Raw genomic sequence first — 19,539 nt, forward strand, 5'->3', positions numbered from 1 at the left:
TGCACCCCACATCTCTGCCCCCTCACACAGTACACCTTGCACCCCACATCTCTGCACCTCTCACACAGTACACCAGGCACTTGACGTTTCTCCTTTTTCCTCCACTGATATCTCTTCTTCATGTGAAGGATCGTGTTACAAACATAGACACACCGCCTCCCTGTCATGTGATGTGTGATGTCATCAGCAGATCCTTGCGGGAGTGTAGTATAAATTTTTACCCGGGGATAACAGCTGGATTATGATCTCATAAAGTTTATTCATGAAGACACGTATCAGTGGCATAGCAGGACATGCATATCAGACTGATGTTGGGACCTTTGGGAGCTATGCAGGTAAGTGCTGGGGCGGGCAAGTGCTGGGGGGCCCCCTGAGGCTCTGGTGGCCCCGGCACTTGCCCGACTATGCCGTGTGCTAACGCCGGCCCTGTCCATGACACATGCCTTGATCTCTGCCTGGATTACCATATGAAACAGACTCTGCCTGCACTGACCCGTTTTACCACTAACTTTGTCTTTGTCCATTCCCTTTGGTAACTCAAACCAGTGTGTCTTGACCCTTCTAAGTCAGCTGTTTCTAATATTTGGACTAGTTCTAGAGGTAATGACCAGGTGTCCTCCTTGAGAAGTCCAAATACTTGTATGAGGGTTAAGAAGGTGAATACTGGGTATTACCCATACAGTAATCTGAAGTTAGGAGGACATTATCTAGTATTCTCTGAATAATGTCCCAAATCAGATTAGTGTTAGAGTAGGTCTAAAATAAAATGATGTACATTCATAAATGGAATAGTGGTGAACTGTGTCAAAAATATATTTCCTGCTGTGGTTAAAGCTTATCAACAAGTAGATCTTGCACTAGTTAGGCTCTGTTCACATTTGCATCAGGAGTTTGGTCAAAAGTTCAGTTGTGTTTTCTGTCAAGATTTCCAGTGTTAATGACACCAAGAATAGCATTACATGAAAAAGTATTATACTTACTGTGAAAAATAGTTCACTTCAACAGAACCTAATAAAGGTCTGGCACAATATGGTCTGTTGGTGTCCAGTTGGATCCACTAGGAATTAGATCTGTCATACAGTCATACAGTGGTCCATGAAGTTACAATATCTTCAACATACAATGGTCATTCCTGGGGCTTTGGAACTTGAAATCACATTCAGCATACAATGCCATTGCCTGTCTGTACCTAATGTGATTAGATAGAATATGGAGCCTATGGGCACCTGTATTACTAAGGTTCATGCACTGATCGGTTGTCTAGTAGTGCTTCTTATTTTTATTTTTTTTAAAGTAGATTGTGAGCCCCATATAGGGATTACAATGTACATTTCTTTTGTCCTATCAGTATGTCTTTGTAGAATGGGAGGAAATCCACGCAAACACGGGGAGAACATACAAACTCTTTGCAGATGTTGTTCCTGGCGGGATTCGAACCCAGGACTCTATCGCCGTAAGGCTAACCACTGAGCCACCATGTTGCCCCCAAGTAGTGCTTCTCTACTGTACAATGTACTACATATCCTACACTGCTCCTCACTTGTGTGTTATCTGCTCTTATGGCTACCGAGTAAGGGTGGCTTTTTTTTGTCTGATACTGTAACATCTCTGCCTATTTGGGTCTCTGCACCACCCTCCGTTCGCACGCTATGACGCAGGAGGCGGGCTCAGTTTGATTCTTTGCTTAATGTTTTTCGATGCACTGTGTGAACAGTGCTCTATCTCTGTAATTGAATTTCCACCACACCCATCTCCTGCACCTTGTTTCCTTCTGTTCATCAAATGGTTAATTCTAGCCTTGGCTGTGTGATTGACAGACTAACTTCCAATCAAGCCTAGGGAAGGTCTTTGGCTTCCTATATACCAGCCATCAGCCCACATAGGTTTGCTGGCTATTGTGACTCCAGCCTTAGACTTTGTCCCTGCTAAGCTCCTCTTTCTGCTACTATTGTATTACTAATCTATGAACCTTGGCTTCCGTTGTGACTATCCTCTTGGATTAAGATTCTGTACTGCATTGCTTGACTGCTACCAGACCCTTGGCTAGCTGACCTCCCTTTGTTGTTGTTTGTCTTGTCTGCATTCTGTGTTGTCACTTATATATAGGAAGGGCTTATCGACCAGTTGTCCTCTGCCGCCTAGGACAGTGAGGCAAGCAGGTAGGGGCAGTGATGGGTTGAGCTTAGGGCTCACTGTCTTGTCATGCCCCTGCCACCAGGGTTCACCAGCAGCTACTGGGAATTGCTCCTATTGCAAGTGCCTTACAGATACATTACTGTCATCTACGTAAAAGTTGATTTGCAGTTTACAGCAGCTCTTTTTGACTTTTATTTGAGGCTGTTTGCATTTCTGCACTTATTTAATCTGAATATTATGGGATCACATTTTGTTATGGAGCGATCGTCTTTACTTACATTACATTAAACTATGGCTGGTCTTGAGGCACTAGTGTAAACAAGAACAATGACACTAATGTGAAGAGAACCTACATCTACAGTATACTCCAGTGTCACAGCTCTTTTGACTGTACTAAATTTTTTTCCCCTATGCTTTCAATGTATTACGCGCGTAATACATTGAAAGCATAGGAAAAAAGCCTCCTATTGATTTCAATGGGGAGCGCACGTATGCCGGCTCCCATTCATGTCAATGGGAGCTGCTTTTTACCTGCTCATTCTGAACGTCTTTTTACAATCAGAATGAGCGCAGCGTTACATCGTGTGAAGGCTCCCTTAGACTGCGCTAAATAAACAACTACTTGTTAATTTATGGACGGCACATGAAATAATCTGTACAGTCATACACTGCAGCCATCTATCACAGTATAGTAAAGACTCAGGTTTGGAAATTGCTTAATTTTATATGTGAATCATAACAGGAGGTATAATATATTAATTTAAAGAATATAATATGTACGATTATTAGAAACGATATATATTACAGTATGTAAAAACAATGTTATACTTTTTCTTAAATAGACATGTTAATTAAAGAAGTAAAAACAACATATAATACTAAAATAACATAATAAAGGAGTTACGACCAATATGCCAGACCCATTTTCAGGCTGACAGACTCCACTGACTGTTAATGGAGTGCAGCATCCCAATTCGATGGCTCCAAGATGACTTTAGAGATTTTTTCCATTTAGATATTTTTCATTTTAGAATGTTTCTTTGTCTTTGAAGGCACAACATTTCACAACATACTGAAAATCTGTCTTTATTCTTAAACATAGAATCTTCCAGAGTCCTTGCCCGGCACATGATTAAGGAAGGTTTCCTCTTCAGTAATTTTTTGAATAGATGACTCGATAACTTTATTGACAAGTGAAGCAGCTGTAGATTTAAGAAGCATTTCGTAAACATCTGAAGGTGAATCAACTGTAATGGTAATTTCACTGATTAAAGGGACCTTCAAATCATCTTTACAGTCTTTAAGGGAATTTTCACTGATACTTCTTTGGGATTCAGTCACAGGCTGGATATCAACACTTATGGATAAGTTGTCACTCAATTCAGGCCTAATGGTTTCTTGGCCATTTTGTTTATTTTGGGAAGTTTTACTTGACGATCTACAAATTTTATCTGTGTCTTCTGCCTTTGGATCTATGCTTGTCAGTAAATCATCATCAAGATTGCTACCAATTTTGCCATTTTCTATGTCTAAAGACTTCTGAAGCTTATACTTAACAGCCAGAGCTTTGTCACTTCTGTCGCAATCAGATCCTGAATCTGTTCCACTGGTATCTAGTGGTTTTATGGTGTCTTCAGAAGATAGTGGGATACTTGTGGACCTTTTTCCTCTTGAGAAGTTCATGCATGGAATCTTCATATTAGTGAATCTTCTCTTCTTTGAAATTCGTTGAATAGAAGTATTACCTGTGTTGGTTTCAAGGTGTCTTCCACTCAACTGAGATTGTCTTTTTACGGAAGAACGCAACTTCCGTCTTCGAGTTACCAGACTCTTTAAAGTTGCCCAGGTTTTTCTTTTCGTCTGATCATGTTCTGAGCATTCGTCATTGTCCCCAACACAGCTGTTGCCCTCTGTTATCGTTTTATCTGATTTGTACTCATCATTCGAATCTGAAGACTTTCGAAGAGCTTTGCTTCTTTTTTTAAAGCAAATTTTTAATGGCTTGTGTGCATAACGCCCTTTTTTGTGACGGGCCTTTGTGGACCTCTTTGTATTTCCACCCTCATTCTTGTCTGAATTCATCTCACTTGCGCTTTTGGTTTCTAAGGCAAAAGTGCCATCCTCTAATTTGCGGAAGCTAAATTTTGCTTCTTTGTTAGTATTAAGATGGTAGGTCTCCATAATTTCTGAGGTACAAGTAAATTCATTAGAGACTTCTTCCAAACCAAGAACCTCACCTTTTTTTGCTGTTATGTTAACAGTTTTCTTGTCACTTTCATTGAAGTTGGGTTTATTACATAGATTGGTTCGACTTTGTTTTCTTTTGTTTTTACCTTTACGGAGAAATCCCATAGATGAATAGCCTCTAAAATATTTGCTGACTTGGTCTTCTTGACATGATTGTGACTGAGGTTGATCAGATGAGATCACGTTACATTCCGACATTTTTAGATATGTATGTAGGACCAAAAATGGTCTATATCATCTGTGGATAATGAGTGTTTTTTATTGTATAATTTGTAGCTTGTCTTCACTTGCTTCCATTCCAAATCTGGCGTTTTCAAGTAATAAATACCTAAAGGTATAGAAAAAAAATTAGATAAAAATGTAGATCGTAATTAAAAGTTATATTTTTACATTACCCTCCTAGACAGGCTTTGTTAAATTATAGAGTAAATCATGGCTGGCACATATTCAATACACTGACTGAAGTTATTAGTCTACCAGTATTGCCTAGAATATGCTTCTCATTTGGAGAACTGAGAATGATGAGAATGCAATCTGTTCATTCACTAGGAGTAGAAATAATCTATGAAAGTTAACCTTTAAAAAAGGAAAGCAAACGTCATGAGATATTGATGTCTGTTTCTTTATAGTTCTGGATAGAGATTGCGCCAAAGTATTTATGAGGCCTAAGGGGACAATGTTATACTCTGAACCCCAACCTCAACTGGGTATGCCTGCTGCTGTCTCTAGGATGTTTTGGAACTAGGCATGACAATACAGATCTCTAAGATAGTGGGGCGGATAAACAATAAAAATGATCCAGCACTCTGTTGTAATTTGTAGGTGGGGCTTATTGAAAATGGTGGGAGCTTAATATGCTAAACTGTACACGAAAAATTTCACCAAAATTCTGGACAATGTGCCACGACTTTAAACCAAAATGTTTTTGGTAACTAAGCCAGCTAATAAGTGGTGTAAAGTTATACTAGACAGTCTAAGGGCTAATTCACACGGGCACTAAGGGGACGGATTATGGCACGTAAACCACGTCATAATCCGCCCCCTCACAATGGTGGTCTATGTAGACCGCCAGGCTACTTTTTTCTGGGAGCGGCATGTCACTGCTCACGGAATAAACAAGTGAGCTGCCCTTTCTTCAATCAGATTCCGAGGCTTGTGGAGCTGCGGCGTCCACCTGGCGGCAGCAACCTCCGGAGTTGGCCCATTTATTTGAGGCTCCCCATGTCACTCTCGGTGCCAAAATCTGCCCACACGCTCCACGTGTGAACTTAGCCTAAAAGTGCTCTACATTCCTCTCTGGACTACCATATTCTTCAAGCTTAAGGTCCTAGCCCGCTGTTTTATGTCTTGTGTCATACTGTTTTCTTGTTTCACTTTTGAAAATCTTAATAAAATTTGTTTAAACATAAAAGTGCTCTAGATTTTCTAACAAAATTAGATACTTTGGAAAATCTGGTGCAGTTTAAGGCTAAGGCTTCACATTGTGGAAATGCAGCGGGGAAAAACTCAGTATTTTACAGTACCAGCAAAGTGAATGAGATTCTGGCTAATCCTATCCATACATTGCAGAAAAAAAAATGCTGCAGAAAAGCAGTTTTTTCAAAAATCCATGCATGTTTGAAATCATACCAATTTCTCCTGCAGAAACCACAGCGTTTTTTCTCGCAGTGCTTTTTGGCTGCGGACTGCTATGTGGGGCCTTAGCCTTAGGGGCCATTCACAGGAGGAAAATGGTGAGGAATGTGGTGTGGAATTTTCCACGCTGAAAAAAAAAGCCTCCCATTGACTTAAATGGGTGCTGCTAGCTTTTTTTCCACTAGCAGAATTTTTCACTAGTGGAAGATTCCGTTAGTGGAAAAAAAAAGGTAGCGGAACCCATTAAAAACAATGGGAGGCTTTATTTTCAGTGTGGAAAATTCCACACCACATTCTTCACCAGTTTCCTCCGTGTGAATGGACCCTTAAAGGGGTTTTCCAATGTCTTCAAAAATGTTATTCATTGAATCAAGTCAAAAACAAAGTTCTGCGATGTACCCCTTCCTCTTCTCTTGATCCTTTCTCATGCTGCACAAAGTTGATAGACTTATGGCTTGTTTCAACTGCCCTGTTATGACTACAAAAGTGACTACATAACTATATGATATAATAAACACTTAGTTTTCCAATAAAACTCTGCTATTTTCATGAAATTTCAAGAGAGCTCTCTTTTGAGTACCCCCAGAAAAAGCAAGGGGCAAAATGTGTGTGGGGTTGTGAGGTGGAGATCATAGCAGTATTTGGATCTGCCATAACATATAGGTATATGTATCACTGTATACTATTGTATTTAGCGCACCATTAGCATTTATTGAGTTTAGTTGCCATTTATACTACTTGGCATTATGTATTTCTATCAGTGGCTGAGCGATCATGGTCAGGGGTGTGTGACCAGGCTCAGAGGGGTACGTGGCCCATTGCCAGCAAGAGATGGCAGGTGCCCCAAAGCACCATGATAGCGGTTGAGGAAAGCCTGGTGTCCTCACTGCTGTACATATTGTTATATGATGTCTCCTCAGTCACAGACAGAAGAGAACTGAAGAAGATACTGAAGAGAGCCAGGATGCCTAGGAGAGGTGAGGCAAGGTGAGTATAAGTGTTTGTTATTTTTAATTACCTCCCCTGGGCTTCTACTTATTACAATAATATTAATAATAGCATCGAGCTGGGGGGGGGGATTCACCTTTAGCGGATCTTGGGAGCATTTTATACTGTGTGGGGTCACTGTGGGGAGCATATTCTACTGTACGGGGGGGCCACTGTAAAGCATATTATACTGTGTGGGGGGTCACTGTGGAGCATATATGACTATGTCTGGGCCACTGTAGAGCATATAAGACTGTGGGGGGCCACTATGGATCATATAAGACTGTGTGGGGACCACTGTGGAGCATAAAATACTGTGTGGGGCCACTGTTGAGCATATTATGCTGTGTGGGGCCCCTTCACTATTTATATGACATGCCATTTGTTTTATAGCAACTGTGCACTATTACTACAGTCTGTAATAACATTGCATGATGATTATAAAACTGATTCTGTGCAATGTAAATAGTGAAGGATTCACAGAGCTCACAAAAGCACCACAGTACCTTCAAACAGTTGATTAGCAGGGGCCCCTGGAGTTGGACCTCCACTGATCTCTTATATTTCTTAGACTGTGCTGCTCACTTACCGTATTCTTGATAACTGCAGTTGTGGGTACTAAAGTTGTATCCCCTTCAAGTATCTGAGGTACCTTTGCAGCACCCATAACCATCACTATCAAGAATTCTCTGTAGGGAGGGGATAGGGGGCCCCAGACAAATGTTTCCACTGGGGCCCACAAGACTTAAGTTACAACACTTATTTCTATAGCAACTTTATGTGGATGACTTTCTATATTTATTATTTTATAATATTAATATAACTGGTTTATAACTTGCTTAACTTTTATATATTTATATTGTGTAATATTGATTTGTTAATTGAAAGTCATACATTCAGTGCTAGCTATTTTATCACTGTGACATCCCTCCTTTGTTTTTATGTCAGGTGATTTGTCATGCATTAATAAAGTTTCATTCTGTATATTTCTATTCCTGTTTTGATTTCATTAACGCACTGGGGAATATTTTGGTGTTTAATTTTAAGGTCTCTGCTTGCTGTCATTCAATGAGAACCTTCATTGTTTACCTCCAGAGATAATAGAATCCTGGTCATGTGATGATCACATAGGTGCATGGCTCGTTACAGTATATCTGTATATATGTATTGTATATATGTCTTGTAATGAGCCATGCACCTGTGTGTCCATCACATGACCAGAGCAGTTTAATATTCACTATGGCTGTGTTCACATGGAGGAATTTGCCGCAGATTTGGGGGCAGATTTTGCCCCTTAATCTGGAGCAGATTCCTCGATGAAACCACCTCCTTTTGTTTTCAATGGGACGCAGAGATCCCAGCACGACACAGAAAAAAGAAGCACACAGTAAGTAAGTGGCCATTTTCTTGTGGCCGCGGGCATTGGCTCTGCCCGAGGCCTAGAAGTTTGAACCCAGCTCCAGAAGAAGATGCACAGAGAGGTCATTCCTGAAGAAGATGGAGGCGGCGCTGGAGATTTTTCTTGCAGCATTGGGGACGCCCCCAGTGCTGCGAGAGAACTCATTTGCATACAGATGAAAGCAGGGATTTCTACCGAACGGCGGCGCGGAGAAGACATCTAAAGGTAGGAGAAGAATAGCCTTTCTTAAGGCTATTCCTATGTGTGATTGAAAAAAAATTTGATTTTAATGATAGAATCCCTTTAAAACTATGCAGAATTGATACTGAATTAATTGAAACATTCTATAACTTTTTATTATTCAATGAGTAACATGTATTTGCTAAAACTGCAATATCCCTTTAAGATCCTCTGTAAGGCAATGACATATTTTTCCTGCCTTATGCACTTGAAGGGCTGGAGCACCATAATATGCTCACTTTATATTAGCTGGCAGACAGCCTGCTTCCTTGCAGCATGTCTTATAATATTAAAGCTGTGCTGTGCAGCATAAGACATTGGTTGTGCTGCAGTATTTCATTGTACAATTTGACGTCAGTTAATACTGGTAAAAGCAAAGGCAGCAGTCTGCATATGTCATAGTCTAGAAGTAATGTAAGATTACTTGGAGCCATTTCCAGGAATCAGAAAGGTCATGCAGCTCATTCCACAGAAATGAAATTATAACATCCATGTGTTTTCCCTTTAGCTCAAGGTGACCTTCACACCATCTTTATAGTGGCTAGTTAAGTGTGTAATTTAATTTTGTATTTTTGTAATTTTTATAATTTTATTTTTAAATAAGCAAAACTTGAACTAATATTATTATTATTATCTAGTCACACGTCAACAGTACAATAATCATTGAATTATTAATTGCTATGGGGCCCTTGTAGATGGGGGCCCTAACCCTGGTTGGTTTCATCCAGTGTGCCACTGAATGATGACAATTTGGAGTCTCCTTTCCAGAGAAACTGCATTGATAGCAAACATGGGGATCAGGGTCTTAGCAAGGGGTCATGGCTAGGTATAGTTATCAAGATTTGACTTCATATTGCCTATAGCATTATAGAATGCAAATCTAGCTGGAACTACTGACTTTTGGTTGGATTTTTCAGAAACTCTGCCCCTTTTAGAGAAACCCTAGGGATTGTCTGAAAACTCAGAACAATTCTGGCCACTTTGGGACTGTTGGCAAGAATGGAAAGAATGTGGAAGGAAAGTGAAAAACCAGGCCCATCTGTCCTGGTCTATGTTATTGAACATGCAGGACACGTTGCTCAGATGTCCAGAAGGAACAATGCGATGCATCTTTGATGCAAGAAAGGGCCATAAGCAGTGACATAACTAGGAATGGCGGGGCCCCGTGGTGAACTTTTGACTTGGCCCCCTTCCCCTGACCGACGATGAAGACCCTGACCGCCCCCCCCCCCCCCGCATTCCTGCGTGCAGTATTATGCCCCATAGTAGCCCCTGCACACAGTATTATGCCCCACAGTGGCCCCTGCACATACTATTATGCCCCATAGGAGTAACTCCAGTCGGTAACAGCCTATTAAGAAAAATAAATGCAGCTGTCTCCGGGCCCCTAATGTCCCGGGCCCTGTGGCAGCCGCTAACTCTGCTACCCCAGTAGTTACGCCCCTGGCCATAAGCCATCTATACAAGTTAGTAAATTTCCCCCATATTCTCAATACCTTGGCCTTCTAGAATAATCTCTGGTATTTAGAAGGGCTAGTCTAGCCCTAGTTTTTCGCTAATGGCCCCTCTATTATCTGTATGCCAAATCTGCCCATTGATCAAAATGTTAATGATTCATGTAATAACATTACTGAAAAAATGCTACAGTCACTGCAAAATGCTCGCTTTACACCTCTACCATTAATAATCTGTAGCAAATGAGAAATCTGCCACTATTTAATGGCACCGTATCTAAAAGCATAAAAACAGATCTTTCCAATCATAGTTACAAACCCTTAAGCAATACTGCAACATATTATTTATAAAGTAGAGCTTCATAACATGTTATAGTATACCATGGTGAAAAATCTAAAAATCAGAACCTACTGATGAAAAGCATGATTTACCATATATTACCTTATAGGTTGCTGAGCAGCCCCCCTGTGTTTTCACTCATTTTTATAGATCTGCACAACTGTGTGCAGTTTGCTGACAGCATGTGTGGTGTTCACTCTTTATTATAATGAATATTCATCACACGTAAACAGGTTGTTATGTAAGGTGAGGAATATAGGCTAAACCATGGAAATATGACATATGAACTGATGTGTATGTAGCATAAGGGACCAAGGTATCCAGGGGCATAACTATAGAAGGTGCAGAGTAAGGGCTCGTTCACATCTGCACCCATACTTCGTTCTACAGGTTTCCGTTTCTGGCACAAAACAGGGGCAGGAGACAGAAACCTGCCGGCATGTTTCAATCCCATTTATTTGAATGGGCTTGAAAAGTCTCCAGCCATGTGCTCCGGTGAGCGTTTTATGTGCTCCGCGGCGAAACCGTTTTTTTTAAACCGGACACAGAGTCGGACATGCAGTACTCTGTGTCCAGTTTAAAAAAAACGGTTTTGCCACAGAGCACATAGAACGCTCACTGGCGCTCACGGCCAGACTCAGCATGACAGGTTTCCGTCTTCTGCATGCAGAAGACGGAAACCTGAAAACGGAGTTCAGGCACTGGTGTGAACTTAGCGTTAGCAGCCACTACCGAGCCCTAAACCCTGAGACGGGCGGATCCTAACAAAACGGTCCTGGTCGGCATGCCCCGATTTCTACGGACGCCGATGAGCTGAATACATAGCTGTTTAAAGCAGGAGCTGTCACAGTTCAGCTCCTGCTTTAACGCTGCTCTCCTGCATTTGTAGCCGTGATGTGATGACGTCTCATCGCGCCTACAACTCTATGAGCGTTTCAGACTGCGGAGAGAGCGGCGGGGGAGCGATGGAAGGTGAGTATAAGTGGGGGTTTTTTGTATTAAACATATAGGTGGAACATAATGTAGGGGTCCCATGAAACTGGGGGCAGATGAGGGGGGGGGGAATGGCATGACACTGGGGCAGATGAAGGAGGGGAGAATGGCATGACACTGGAGCAGATGAAGGGGGGAGAACGACATGACACTGGGGCAGATGAAGGGAGGGAGAATGGCATGACACTGGAGCAGATGAAGGAGGGGGGAACGGCATGACACTGGAGCAGTTGAAGGGGGGAGAACGACATGACACTGGGGCAGATGAAGGGAGGGAGAATGGCATGACATTGGAGCAGATGAAGGGGGGAAGAACGGCATGACACTGGGGCAGATGAAGGAGGGGAGAACAGGATGACACTGGAGCAGATGAAGGGGGGGGAACGGCATAATACTAGGGCAGATGAAGGGGGAGAGTAGAGCATGACACTGGGGCAAATGAAGGGGGGGAGAACGGCATGACACTGGGGCAAATGAAGGGGGGAACGGCATGACACTGGGGCAGATGAAGGGGGGGAACGGCATGACACTGGGGCAGATGAAGGGGGAGAGAACAGCATGACACTGGGGCAAATGAAGGGGGGGAGAATGGCATGACACGGGGGCAAATAAAGGGGGGGAGAACGGCATGACACTAGGGCAGATGAAGTGGGGAGAACAGCATTACACTGGGGCAGATGAAGGGGGGGAGAACGGCATGACACTGGGGCAGATGAAGGGGAGGGAACGACATGACACTGGGGCAGATGAAGGGGGGAGAGAACAGCATGACACTGGGGCATTTTCCGCTAGTGGAAAATTCCGTTATTGGAAAAAAAAGCTAGCAGCACCCATTGAAGTCATTGGGAGGCTTTTTTTTCAGCGTGGAAAATTCCACACCAAACCCCTCTCCATTTTCTTCCGCGTGAATGGACCCTAAGGACCCTTTTTCACATATGATATACCTTTTCACATATGATATACCATTATTCTAAATGGCACAAGGTATCTAGGGGTCCCATTGCAAATTTTGCATTGGGGCCCAGGAGCTTCAAATTATGCCTCTCAGGCCATCACCACTCCCATTGCAAATTTTGCATTGGGGCCCAGGAGCTTCAAATTATGCCTCTCAGGCCATCACCACTTACACCCCAAGTTCTGTGGACCAAGTACATCCACACCGACCTATCCACGGACAAGGCAGCAGAAGATGCAGTCAAGGAAAGCACACTCAGATACACAGGATCATTGTCACCAGAACTTGTGTATAGTAGTAGTTGAAGTATTGAACAGCAGTTCAGTTATAACAGGGATCGACTACAGCAGTGCAATTGATAGTAGACAATTATAACTCTCTGCAATTTCTTTTAGCGTGAGAGAAGCAGTCCCAAGGCAACACGCAACAATTGCCCAGTTATCATAAGGGTTTGGACTCAGCAGCTCGTACCAGTCCTGCTTCTCAAATACGCGCTACACTGGCTGCACTTGCCTTCGAGTACAGTCAGGCTCTTTTCTGGGGAACGTACTACACAGATAGCTACTGTAGCTGCAATGGCTGAAGCAAAGCTCCAGACTAGAAAGTCTTTTATATATAAGCTTTTCCATCCAGCATGACCACAAGGCCTTAACTGGTAGTGTGCAGAAGTTGTACCACTTATGGCGCAACAAAGGCACCGCCTGCAGCGCAACCAATAGGCATAACTGGTTTTGCCCAATTGGTTAGAAGCAATGCACCTTCTCCTTTCCAGAAAGTGCTAGACCGAAGTAAGCACAATGAGTCAGCACAAACACAATGAAAGTGACAGTCTTACATCTTATAGTGCAATACGTCATTAGCATATACACAGTAATAAGCAGTGTATTATACCTCATGTAGAGATGAGCAAACACTATTCGAAACAGCCGCTTTGAATAGAATACTCTCATAGAAATGAATGGATGCGGCCAGCACGCAGACTTTGCCGGCAGCCAGCCGCTTAACCCCCCGCGTGCCGGCTATGTCCATTCATTTTTATGGGAGCGTGCTATTCGAAACGGCTGTTTCGAATAGTGTTCGCTCATCTCTAACATCATGTAATGATCACTAGAATGTATAAAAGAACAGGAAAATATATAAAACAGATCAATATATGGCAGGGCTACACAGTCAGTGGCGTAACTACCACCATAGCAGCGGTAGCAGCTGCCACAGGGACCGGGACATTAGGGGCCCGGTGACAGCTGCTACTGCTGCTATCATTATTCTCGGAGGTCTTTTCGGACCCCCGAGTATAATGATCGGGGCCCCCTGTTGGTGGCAGCTGCAGCAACGGCTGAGACACAGGAGCTGCAGCTCTGGCTCCTCTCAGCGCTTCAGGATGCTCCCCCTCTCTCCCCCCTCCCTTTCTCTGCTGTCCTCTGCCCACCAATGAGAGGAGGAGGCGGGGCTTATCCCTGCCGTCCTGCACTGGAGGAAGAAAGGAAGAAGGAAAATGAAACTAAAGCTACACAGGTACGTACTGGGGTTACTTATTAATGTCAGGCATATGGGGTGATTACTTGTGTTTTAGTAACTCCATGTGCCTCATATTAATAGCAGTTAACCCCATCATCTCCCTCACATTAACCCCTGTGTGCCTCACCATAAGAGTTACTGATATGTGAGACATATGGGGGTAATAGTAATGAAGATACTTTATTATTACCTCCATGTCTCTCACATATCAGTAACTCTTATGGTGAGGCACACAGGGGTTAATGTGAGGGAGATGATGGGGTTAACTGCTATTAATACGAGGCACATGGAGTTACTAAATTGTAATGCACATGACCAGATTTTTTATCCACAATTTGTCCTGGTATAGCGGTCAGCGGGTGACGTGACAGTATTTAGTCCTGTAGGGGCCACTATGGGACATAATACTGTGTGCAGGGGCCACTATGGGACATAGTACTGTGTGCAGGGGCCACTATGGGACATAGTACTGTGTGCAGGGGCCACTATTGGGTATAATACTGTGTACAGGGGCCACTATGGGACATAATACTGTGTGCAGGGGCCACTATGGGACATAATACTGTGTGCAGGGGCCACTATGGGACATAGTACTGTGTGCAGGGGCCACTATTGGGTATAATACTGTGTGCAGGGGCCACTATGGGACATAATACTGTGTGCAGGGGCCACTATGGGACATAATACTGTGTGCAGGGGCCACTATTGGGTATAATACTGTGTGCAGGGGCCACTATGGAACATAATAGAGCGCGCAGGAATGCGTAGGAGGGACTCGGTCGAGATCTTCGGTGTCGGGGGGGCCCCATGTCAAAAGTTCGCCACGGGGCCCCGCCATTCCTAGTTACGCCACTGTACACAGTGGCTCAGTGGTTAGCACTGTAGCCCTGCAGCACTGGAGTCCTGGTGTTCAAATCCCGCCAAGGGCAAAAAAACATCTGCAAGGAGTTTGTATGTTCTCCCCGTGTTTGCATGGATTTTCATCCCATATGCCAAAGATATACTGATAGGTAAAAATGTACATTGTGAGCTCTGCGTGGGGTTCACAATCTACATTTAAATAAATGAAACAGATCAATATTGGGTTAGTACCTAGCCAAATTGCCCACCTAAGGACATTTTGTTGAAGGGGTTGGCTTCAAGCACCTTACATGTGCTTAGATATTATTTGCCATCTCATTCAGTTTTCTGAAGACCACATCAAAGGTAATATGTATTTGCAGACAAGGCACATAAGATCAAAATGAATTGTTGAATAGAGTCTATATGACATAACTGGTTTCCAGACAGAGTGGCAGGTTGGTGGTGCTCCCCTTGCACTAGGTATGTGTGGCCCCCTCCAAAATCCCTGCATGCCGATACAGCAAAGCTTCACTTGTGTTGAAGGAACTCTGTTGTGAGAAGTCCACATTGTTACGGGTAAGAGACAAAAAAAATGCCCAGATTAGGTAACAACACTATGTTAGTTGGCAGATCTGATCAAAAAAATTGGAATATTCAAGTTACACCTTTACGGCTATATTCAGTCTTATGACCATTTTTTTAATGTTCCAATGCGTCTAAAAAATCAAGTCATCAGTTTGTGCATACTGGTACTATGCTGACGTATTTGTCTCCATTCTTACAAATCCTGAACTCTTGTGTAACGCCATTCTGTGTATCTCCACTTCTAGCTAATACACAGAAAGCATGAGAGCGCTCCGGTGAAAGGAATTCTACTGCCTGTAGGATATCAAGATGAATCCAAGCGAGTGGTGTGACACGTGACTGCGGGATCAACTACAAAATTTGGGGGGGATTTAATATCCCATCTACGTCAGTGTTCTGGTGTAGATGGCTGATAATGTGGAGCACATTTCTTGGCTCATATATACAGCACATTCCCCATTCTGCGCTTTGCTCACCACTTTCCGTGAATGTTGGTAGAGAAGGGTGGAGAGGGAGACAAGGTGGGGATGCCTCAGCTCAACATATTTCTTATAACTTGCATCAGTTTTCTTACATGAGTTATACAGGAAATCTAAGTTAGTTCCTAAATGCCATAGACCTGATAAATCAGTTGCTCCTTGTGCCTATTGAGACCCTTATTAAGACCAGCATATGTACTCCGGTCTTGATAAATCTGATCCATTGTTTGCTGTGACCATACTATAGGACCATACAAGTTGCATACAAGAAACTATTTCCAAAGTTATGTTGTGTTTTATGTATTTATTACCTACTGCTGAATATATGGACTGAATGGATCCCATGTGTAGAGGGTATGACCATCCTATGGTCATGGCCTGTGTTGGTAGAAGTATCTTCTGATAATGCCCTAGGTGATATAATTCCTGTACCCTAAGTGTTTAACATATTGCTGACTTCACATAGTAGAGAAAGAAGACTGCTTGTCTCAGCATTATTGCTTCAACCTTGAATTCAATGGCCTGGATTTACTAATAGGTAGACAGTTCAAATTTACAGGTAGTCAGAAAACACACCAGATTTATCACAGTGGCCGATGCTGGATCATAAATCTGATCTATCTTTAGACGGTCTAGTCTATATTTATACCACCTTTTAGTTGGCTTACTTTTTTTTTTTTATGTAGACTGTAAGCCCCATATAGGGATCACAATGTACATTTTTTTTCAACCTATCAGTATGTCTTTTTTAGAATGGAAGGAAATCCATGCAAACATGGGGAGAACATACAAACTCCTTGCAGATGTTGTTCCTGGCAGGATTCGAACCCAGGACTCCAGCGCTGCAAGCCTGCAGTGTTGCCCCCCATTGGCATACTTTGCGCCCAAATTTTATAAATTTTTATGAATTTTGGCGCTTCGTGGCAAATTTTAAACTACACCCCTTTCCCTGAGATACCACACCCACATGAATAGAAGGTTGAAAAGTTTTATTCAAAACTAGATGCACCATGTTGTAAGTCAGTGTCTAGTTGTAACTACAATAGTAAATTTGGGCCAATATGTTCTGTAGTTAGGGTTGTCTAATAAATATAAGGACATTTTATTGACAGATCCTCATTTAATGATAACCTGATGTAGCAGAGCTTAAGTGTCTGTGCAATATGATCTGTGTCTGAATTAAGATAATGCAGTAAATGTACTGTAGTTGAAGTCTTATTGAAAACCTCAGACTATACATTGTAATATATTTCTCCCTAATCTGCTTAAATTCTCAAGTCAAGCCAGAGCAACTTGATGGTGCCACCATTACACCCAGCATCTAGGGCAGGCGCCCAACTACCTAGTCCATTTCATGCAGAAGCAGCAGTGCTGCACGTGTTCATGGAACCCTTTGGGGTTGCATCACTTGTACATGGTGAAAACTCACTTGAGTTTAGTTAGCAGATTAGGTTTACCTGCAGTCCTATGAAAAACAACGGATAACACAATATCATGACAAATTATGACAAATTGAGCTCTGCTGCATCTGTAGCATTCCATAACTGTGCTATACCATTGAATACTGATGCATATATAGGGCGTAGATATAAGCACCATAAACCTAAGCAACTGAGCATGCCAAAGGAGGGATCTTCGTCAAACTAGATTTCCAGTGGAATCCAATAAAGCTATCAATTAAACAAAATAAGAAGTCTGCATACTGTGATACTTGAGAATAGGTTTTTGTGTACATATGTCTGTTATTAACATTTTGTTTAAAAAATATGCATTAAAATATGAATAATATCATTGAACATATAAGACAGACGTTAGATCAGAGATACTGTAGTGTTTCCCCGACCTGTTTGCATATAGATATATATATTATGCATACAGTGATAATGCAAATAGGGAGAACAAAGAGGACAAACCCACAATTGCTAACCAATACTCTATTACATATCAATGTTCATTCCTAAGATTTTAATTCATCATAGTCCTAAGTAATACAATACCATAATTAATATTAACAAATTTAATATGATTCAATTAAAATACGTTGTTATATTGGGCATACAATGAACGAACCAGACATACCCACGACTGTTGATACTGAAATTAACCTTGAATTCTGCACATTGAGCCGTACATAATTGAAGGTCTACACTGCAGTTTTATATTCACAAGACACATTCTTACATACAGCAGAGTTATAACCTGGCTTTCCTTTACACACTGCAAAGATTCGGTTCAATGTCTCACCCCTAAATTGAAACATCTTCATCAAGGCAGAGTTGCTTTTTGGCATTTTACAGCATTCAGCACCTGGGGCATATGCCCCTCCAGCACCCTCTGAGTTACCTGTGCATACAGAAGTAGCAGTGCTGGATGTGTTCACTAAACCCCTTTGGGCTGCATTTCTTGTGCATGATATTAATAATTCTCTGAATTAAGACGCATAATTACCGATAACATTATATCATTATAGGTTGTTCCAGATGGAACTTAGCCTCCTATGACTGTAGCATGGCCATATCAGTTACTATCTCGCAGTGTCTGATGGTATAACCTTGTAGCATAGCATACTGCATTGCACTATACACCATCAGAATAATTCTGTAAATTGAGATACTGCAAAAAACGAAGACTGCCAATCTCCTCAACATACACAAGATGTTATCACATGGTTTTGACTTTGCAACTTACATGTCTCAATTCTCGGGTTTGATCCTTCATCCCTGTACGAGCCAGGCTTCCTCTGCTTGTGTCTATCCGACAGGTCATGCTGCATTCAGAGCCAGATGGAAACTCCTACACACAGGCTTGCTATTGGTCATTGCCATGGCAACCACGTGATGGACAGCTACGTTTCACAATGACAGAATCAAAGTTGTTAGTAATGAGCCCCCACAAGTAGCAGAGTGGGCTGCAATTGTAGAAGAGAAAAGTGTGAAATTGCTTGGGATTACATTTACACATCAGCCAGAGACTGAATCTGCTCTATTCAACAAATAATAAATTGTCTTGAACAGAGATTTTCATCATTGTTCATAAAACATCATCTGACAGGTGATTCACTGCAGTTTAGTTGTTAACAGCTTCTTGGTTAAGTGAAGCCCGGGTGCTGCCTCCTCTGCAAATCACTCTTGGAAAAGGTATAGGGTTAACGTGGATTTTCACACCAGCTCTTAATACATACAGCGAAAGCTGAAACACCTTCTAAAAACATGGCATTAATATCTTGTATTGTTCCCGTATTATAGTCCAGAGTTACATTCACAATTCTGAAGCCTTCAGAGCTGAAATCTTCCATGATCACTTGCTGGTTTAGTGTCTGCAGAAGACTTACTCTGGTAATTTACCAAAAATGCAGATATTGATATTTTAGACATAAGACCATTAATACCATCGGCAGATGTAGACTCAACCAGCCACATCTCCGCACCGTGGAAAGATTGATTCAGAGCCATGGCTAGGCTTCACCTCATCCATGAACAAGGGTTTAGTTTGCTGCCATAGCTTTATTTCTAAATATCATCCACACCCCAGCTAAGAACCCATGACTGGCTGGGATAAATTAGATTGGCACCATACCAGCTAAATGAAAGCTGATGAGATACGTTCTTCCATTGATGGTCTAGATTTCCAGTTTCCAGGTCTTTGAAGCCATATATACATGGATTACTGGTACATCTATGGCCATACTGGATTGCATGTGATATATTTAAAGAGGACCTGTCACAAGG

At 42.2% G+C, this 19,539-nt stretch overlaps 1 protein-coding gene across 1 annotated transcript; it reads right to left on the minus strand.

Moving 5' to 3' along the window:
• Positions 1–3,049: 3,049 nt before the first annotated feature.
• On the minus strand, positions 3,050–18,584 carry AKAP5 (A-kinase anchoring protein 5). Its single transcript, XM_075280818.1, has 2 exons — positions 18,500–18,584; positions 3,050–4,711 (listed from the first exon to the last, which is right to left on the minus strand). Exon 2 carries the CDS (start codon positions 4,579–4,581, stop codon positions 3,229–3,231), a length of 1,353 nt encoding a protein of 450 aa, XP_075136919.1. The 5' UTR covers positions 4,582–4,711; positions 18,500–18,584; the 3' UTR covers positions 3,050–3,228.
• Between the last annotated feature and the right edge of the window lie 955 nt (positions 18,585–19,539).

The sequence above is a fragment of the Leptodactylus fuscus genome, chromosome 7 (genome assembly GCF_031893055.1).
Source record: "Leptodactylus fuscus isolate aLepFus1 chromosome 7, aLepFus1.hap2, whole genome shotgun sequence".
NCBI classification, from domain to species: domain Eukaryota; kingdom Metazoa; phylum Chordata; class Amphibia; order Anura; family Leptodactylidae; genus Leptodactylus; species Leptodactylus fuscus.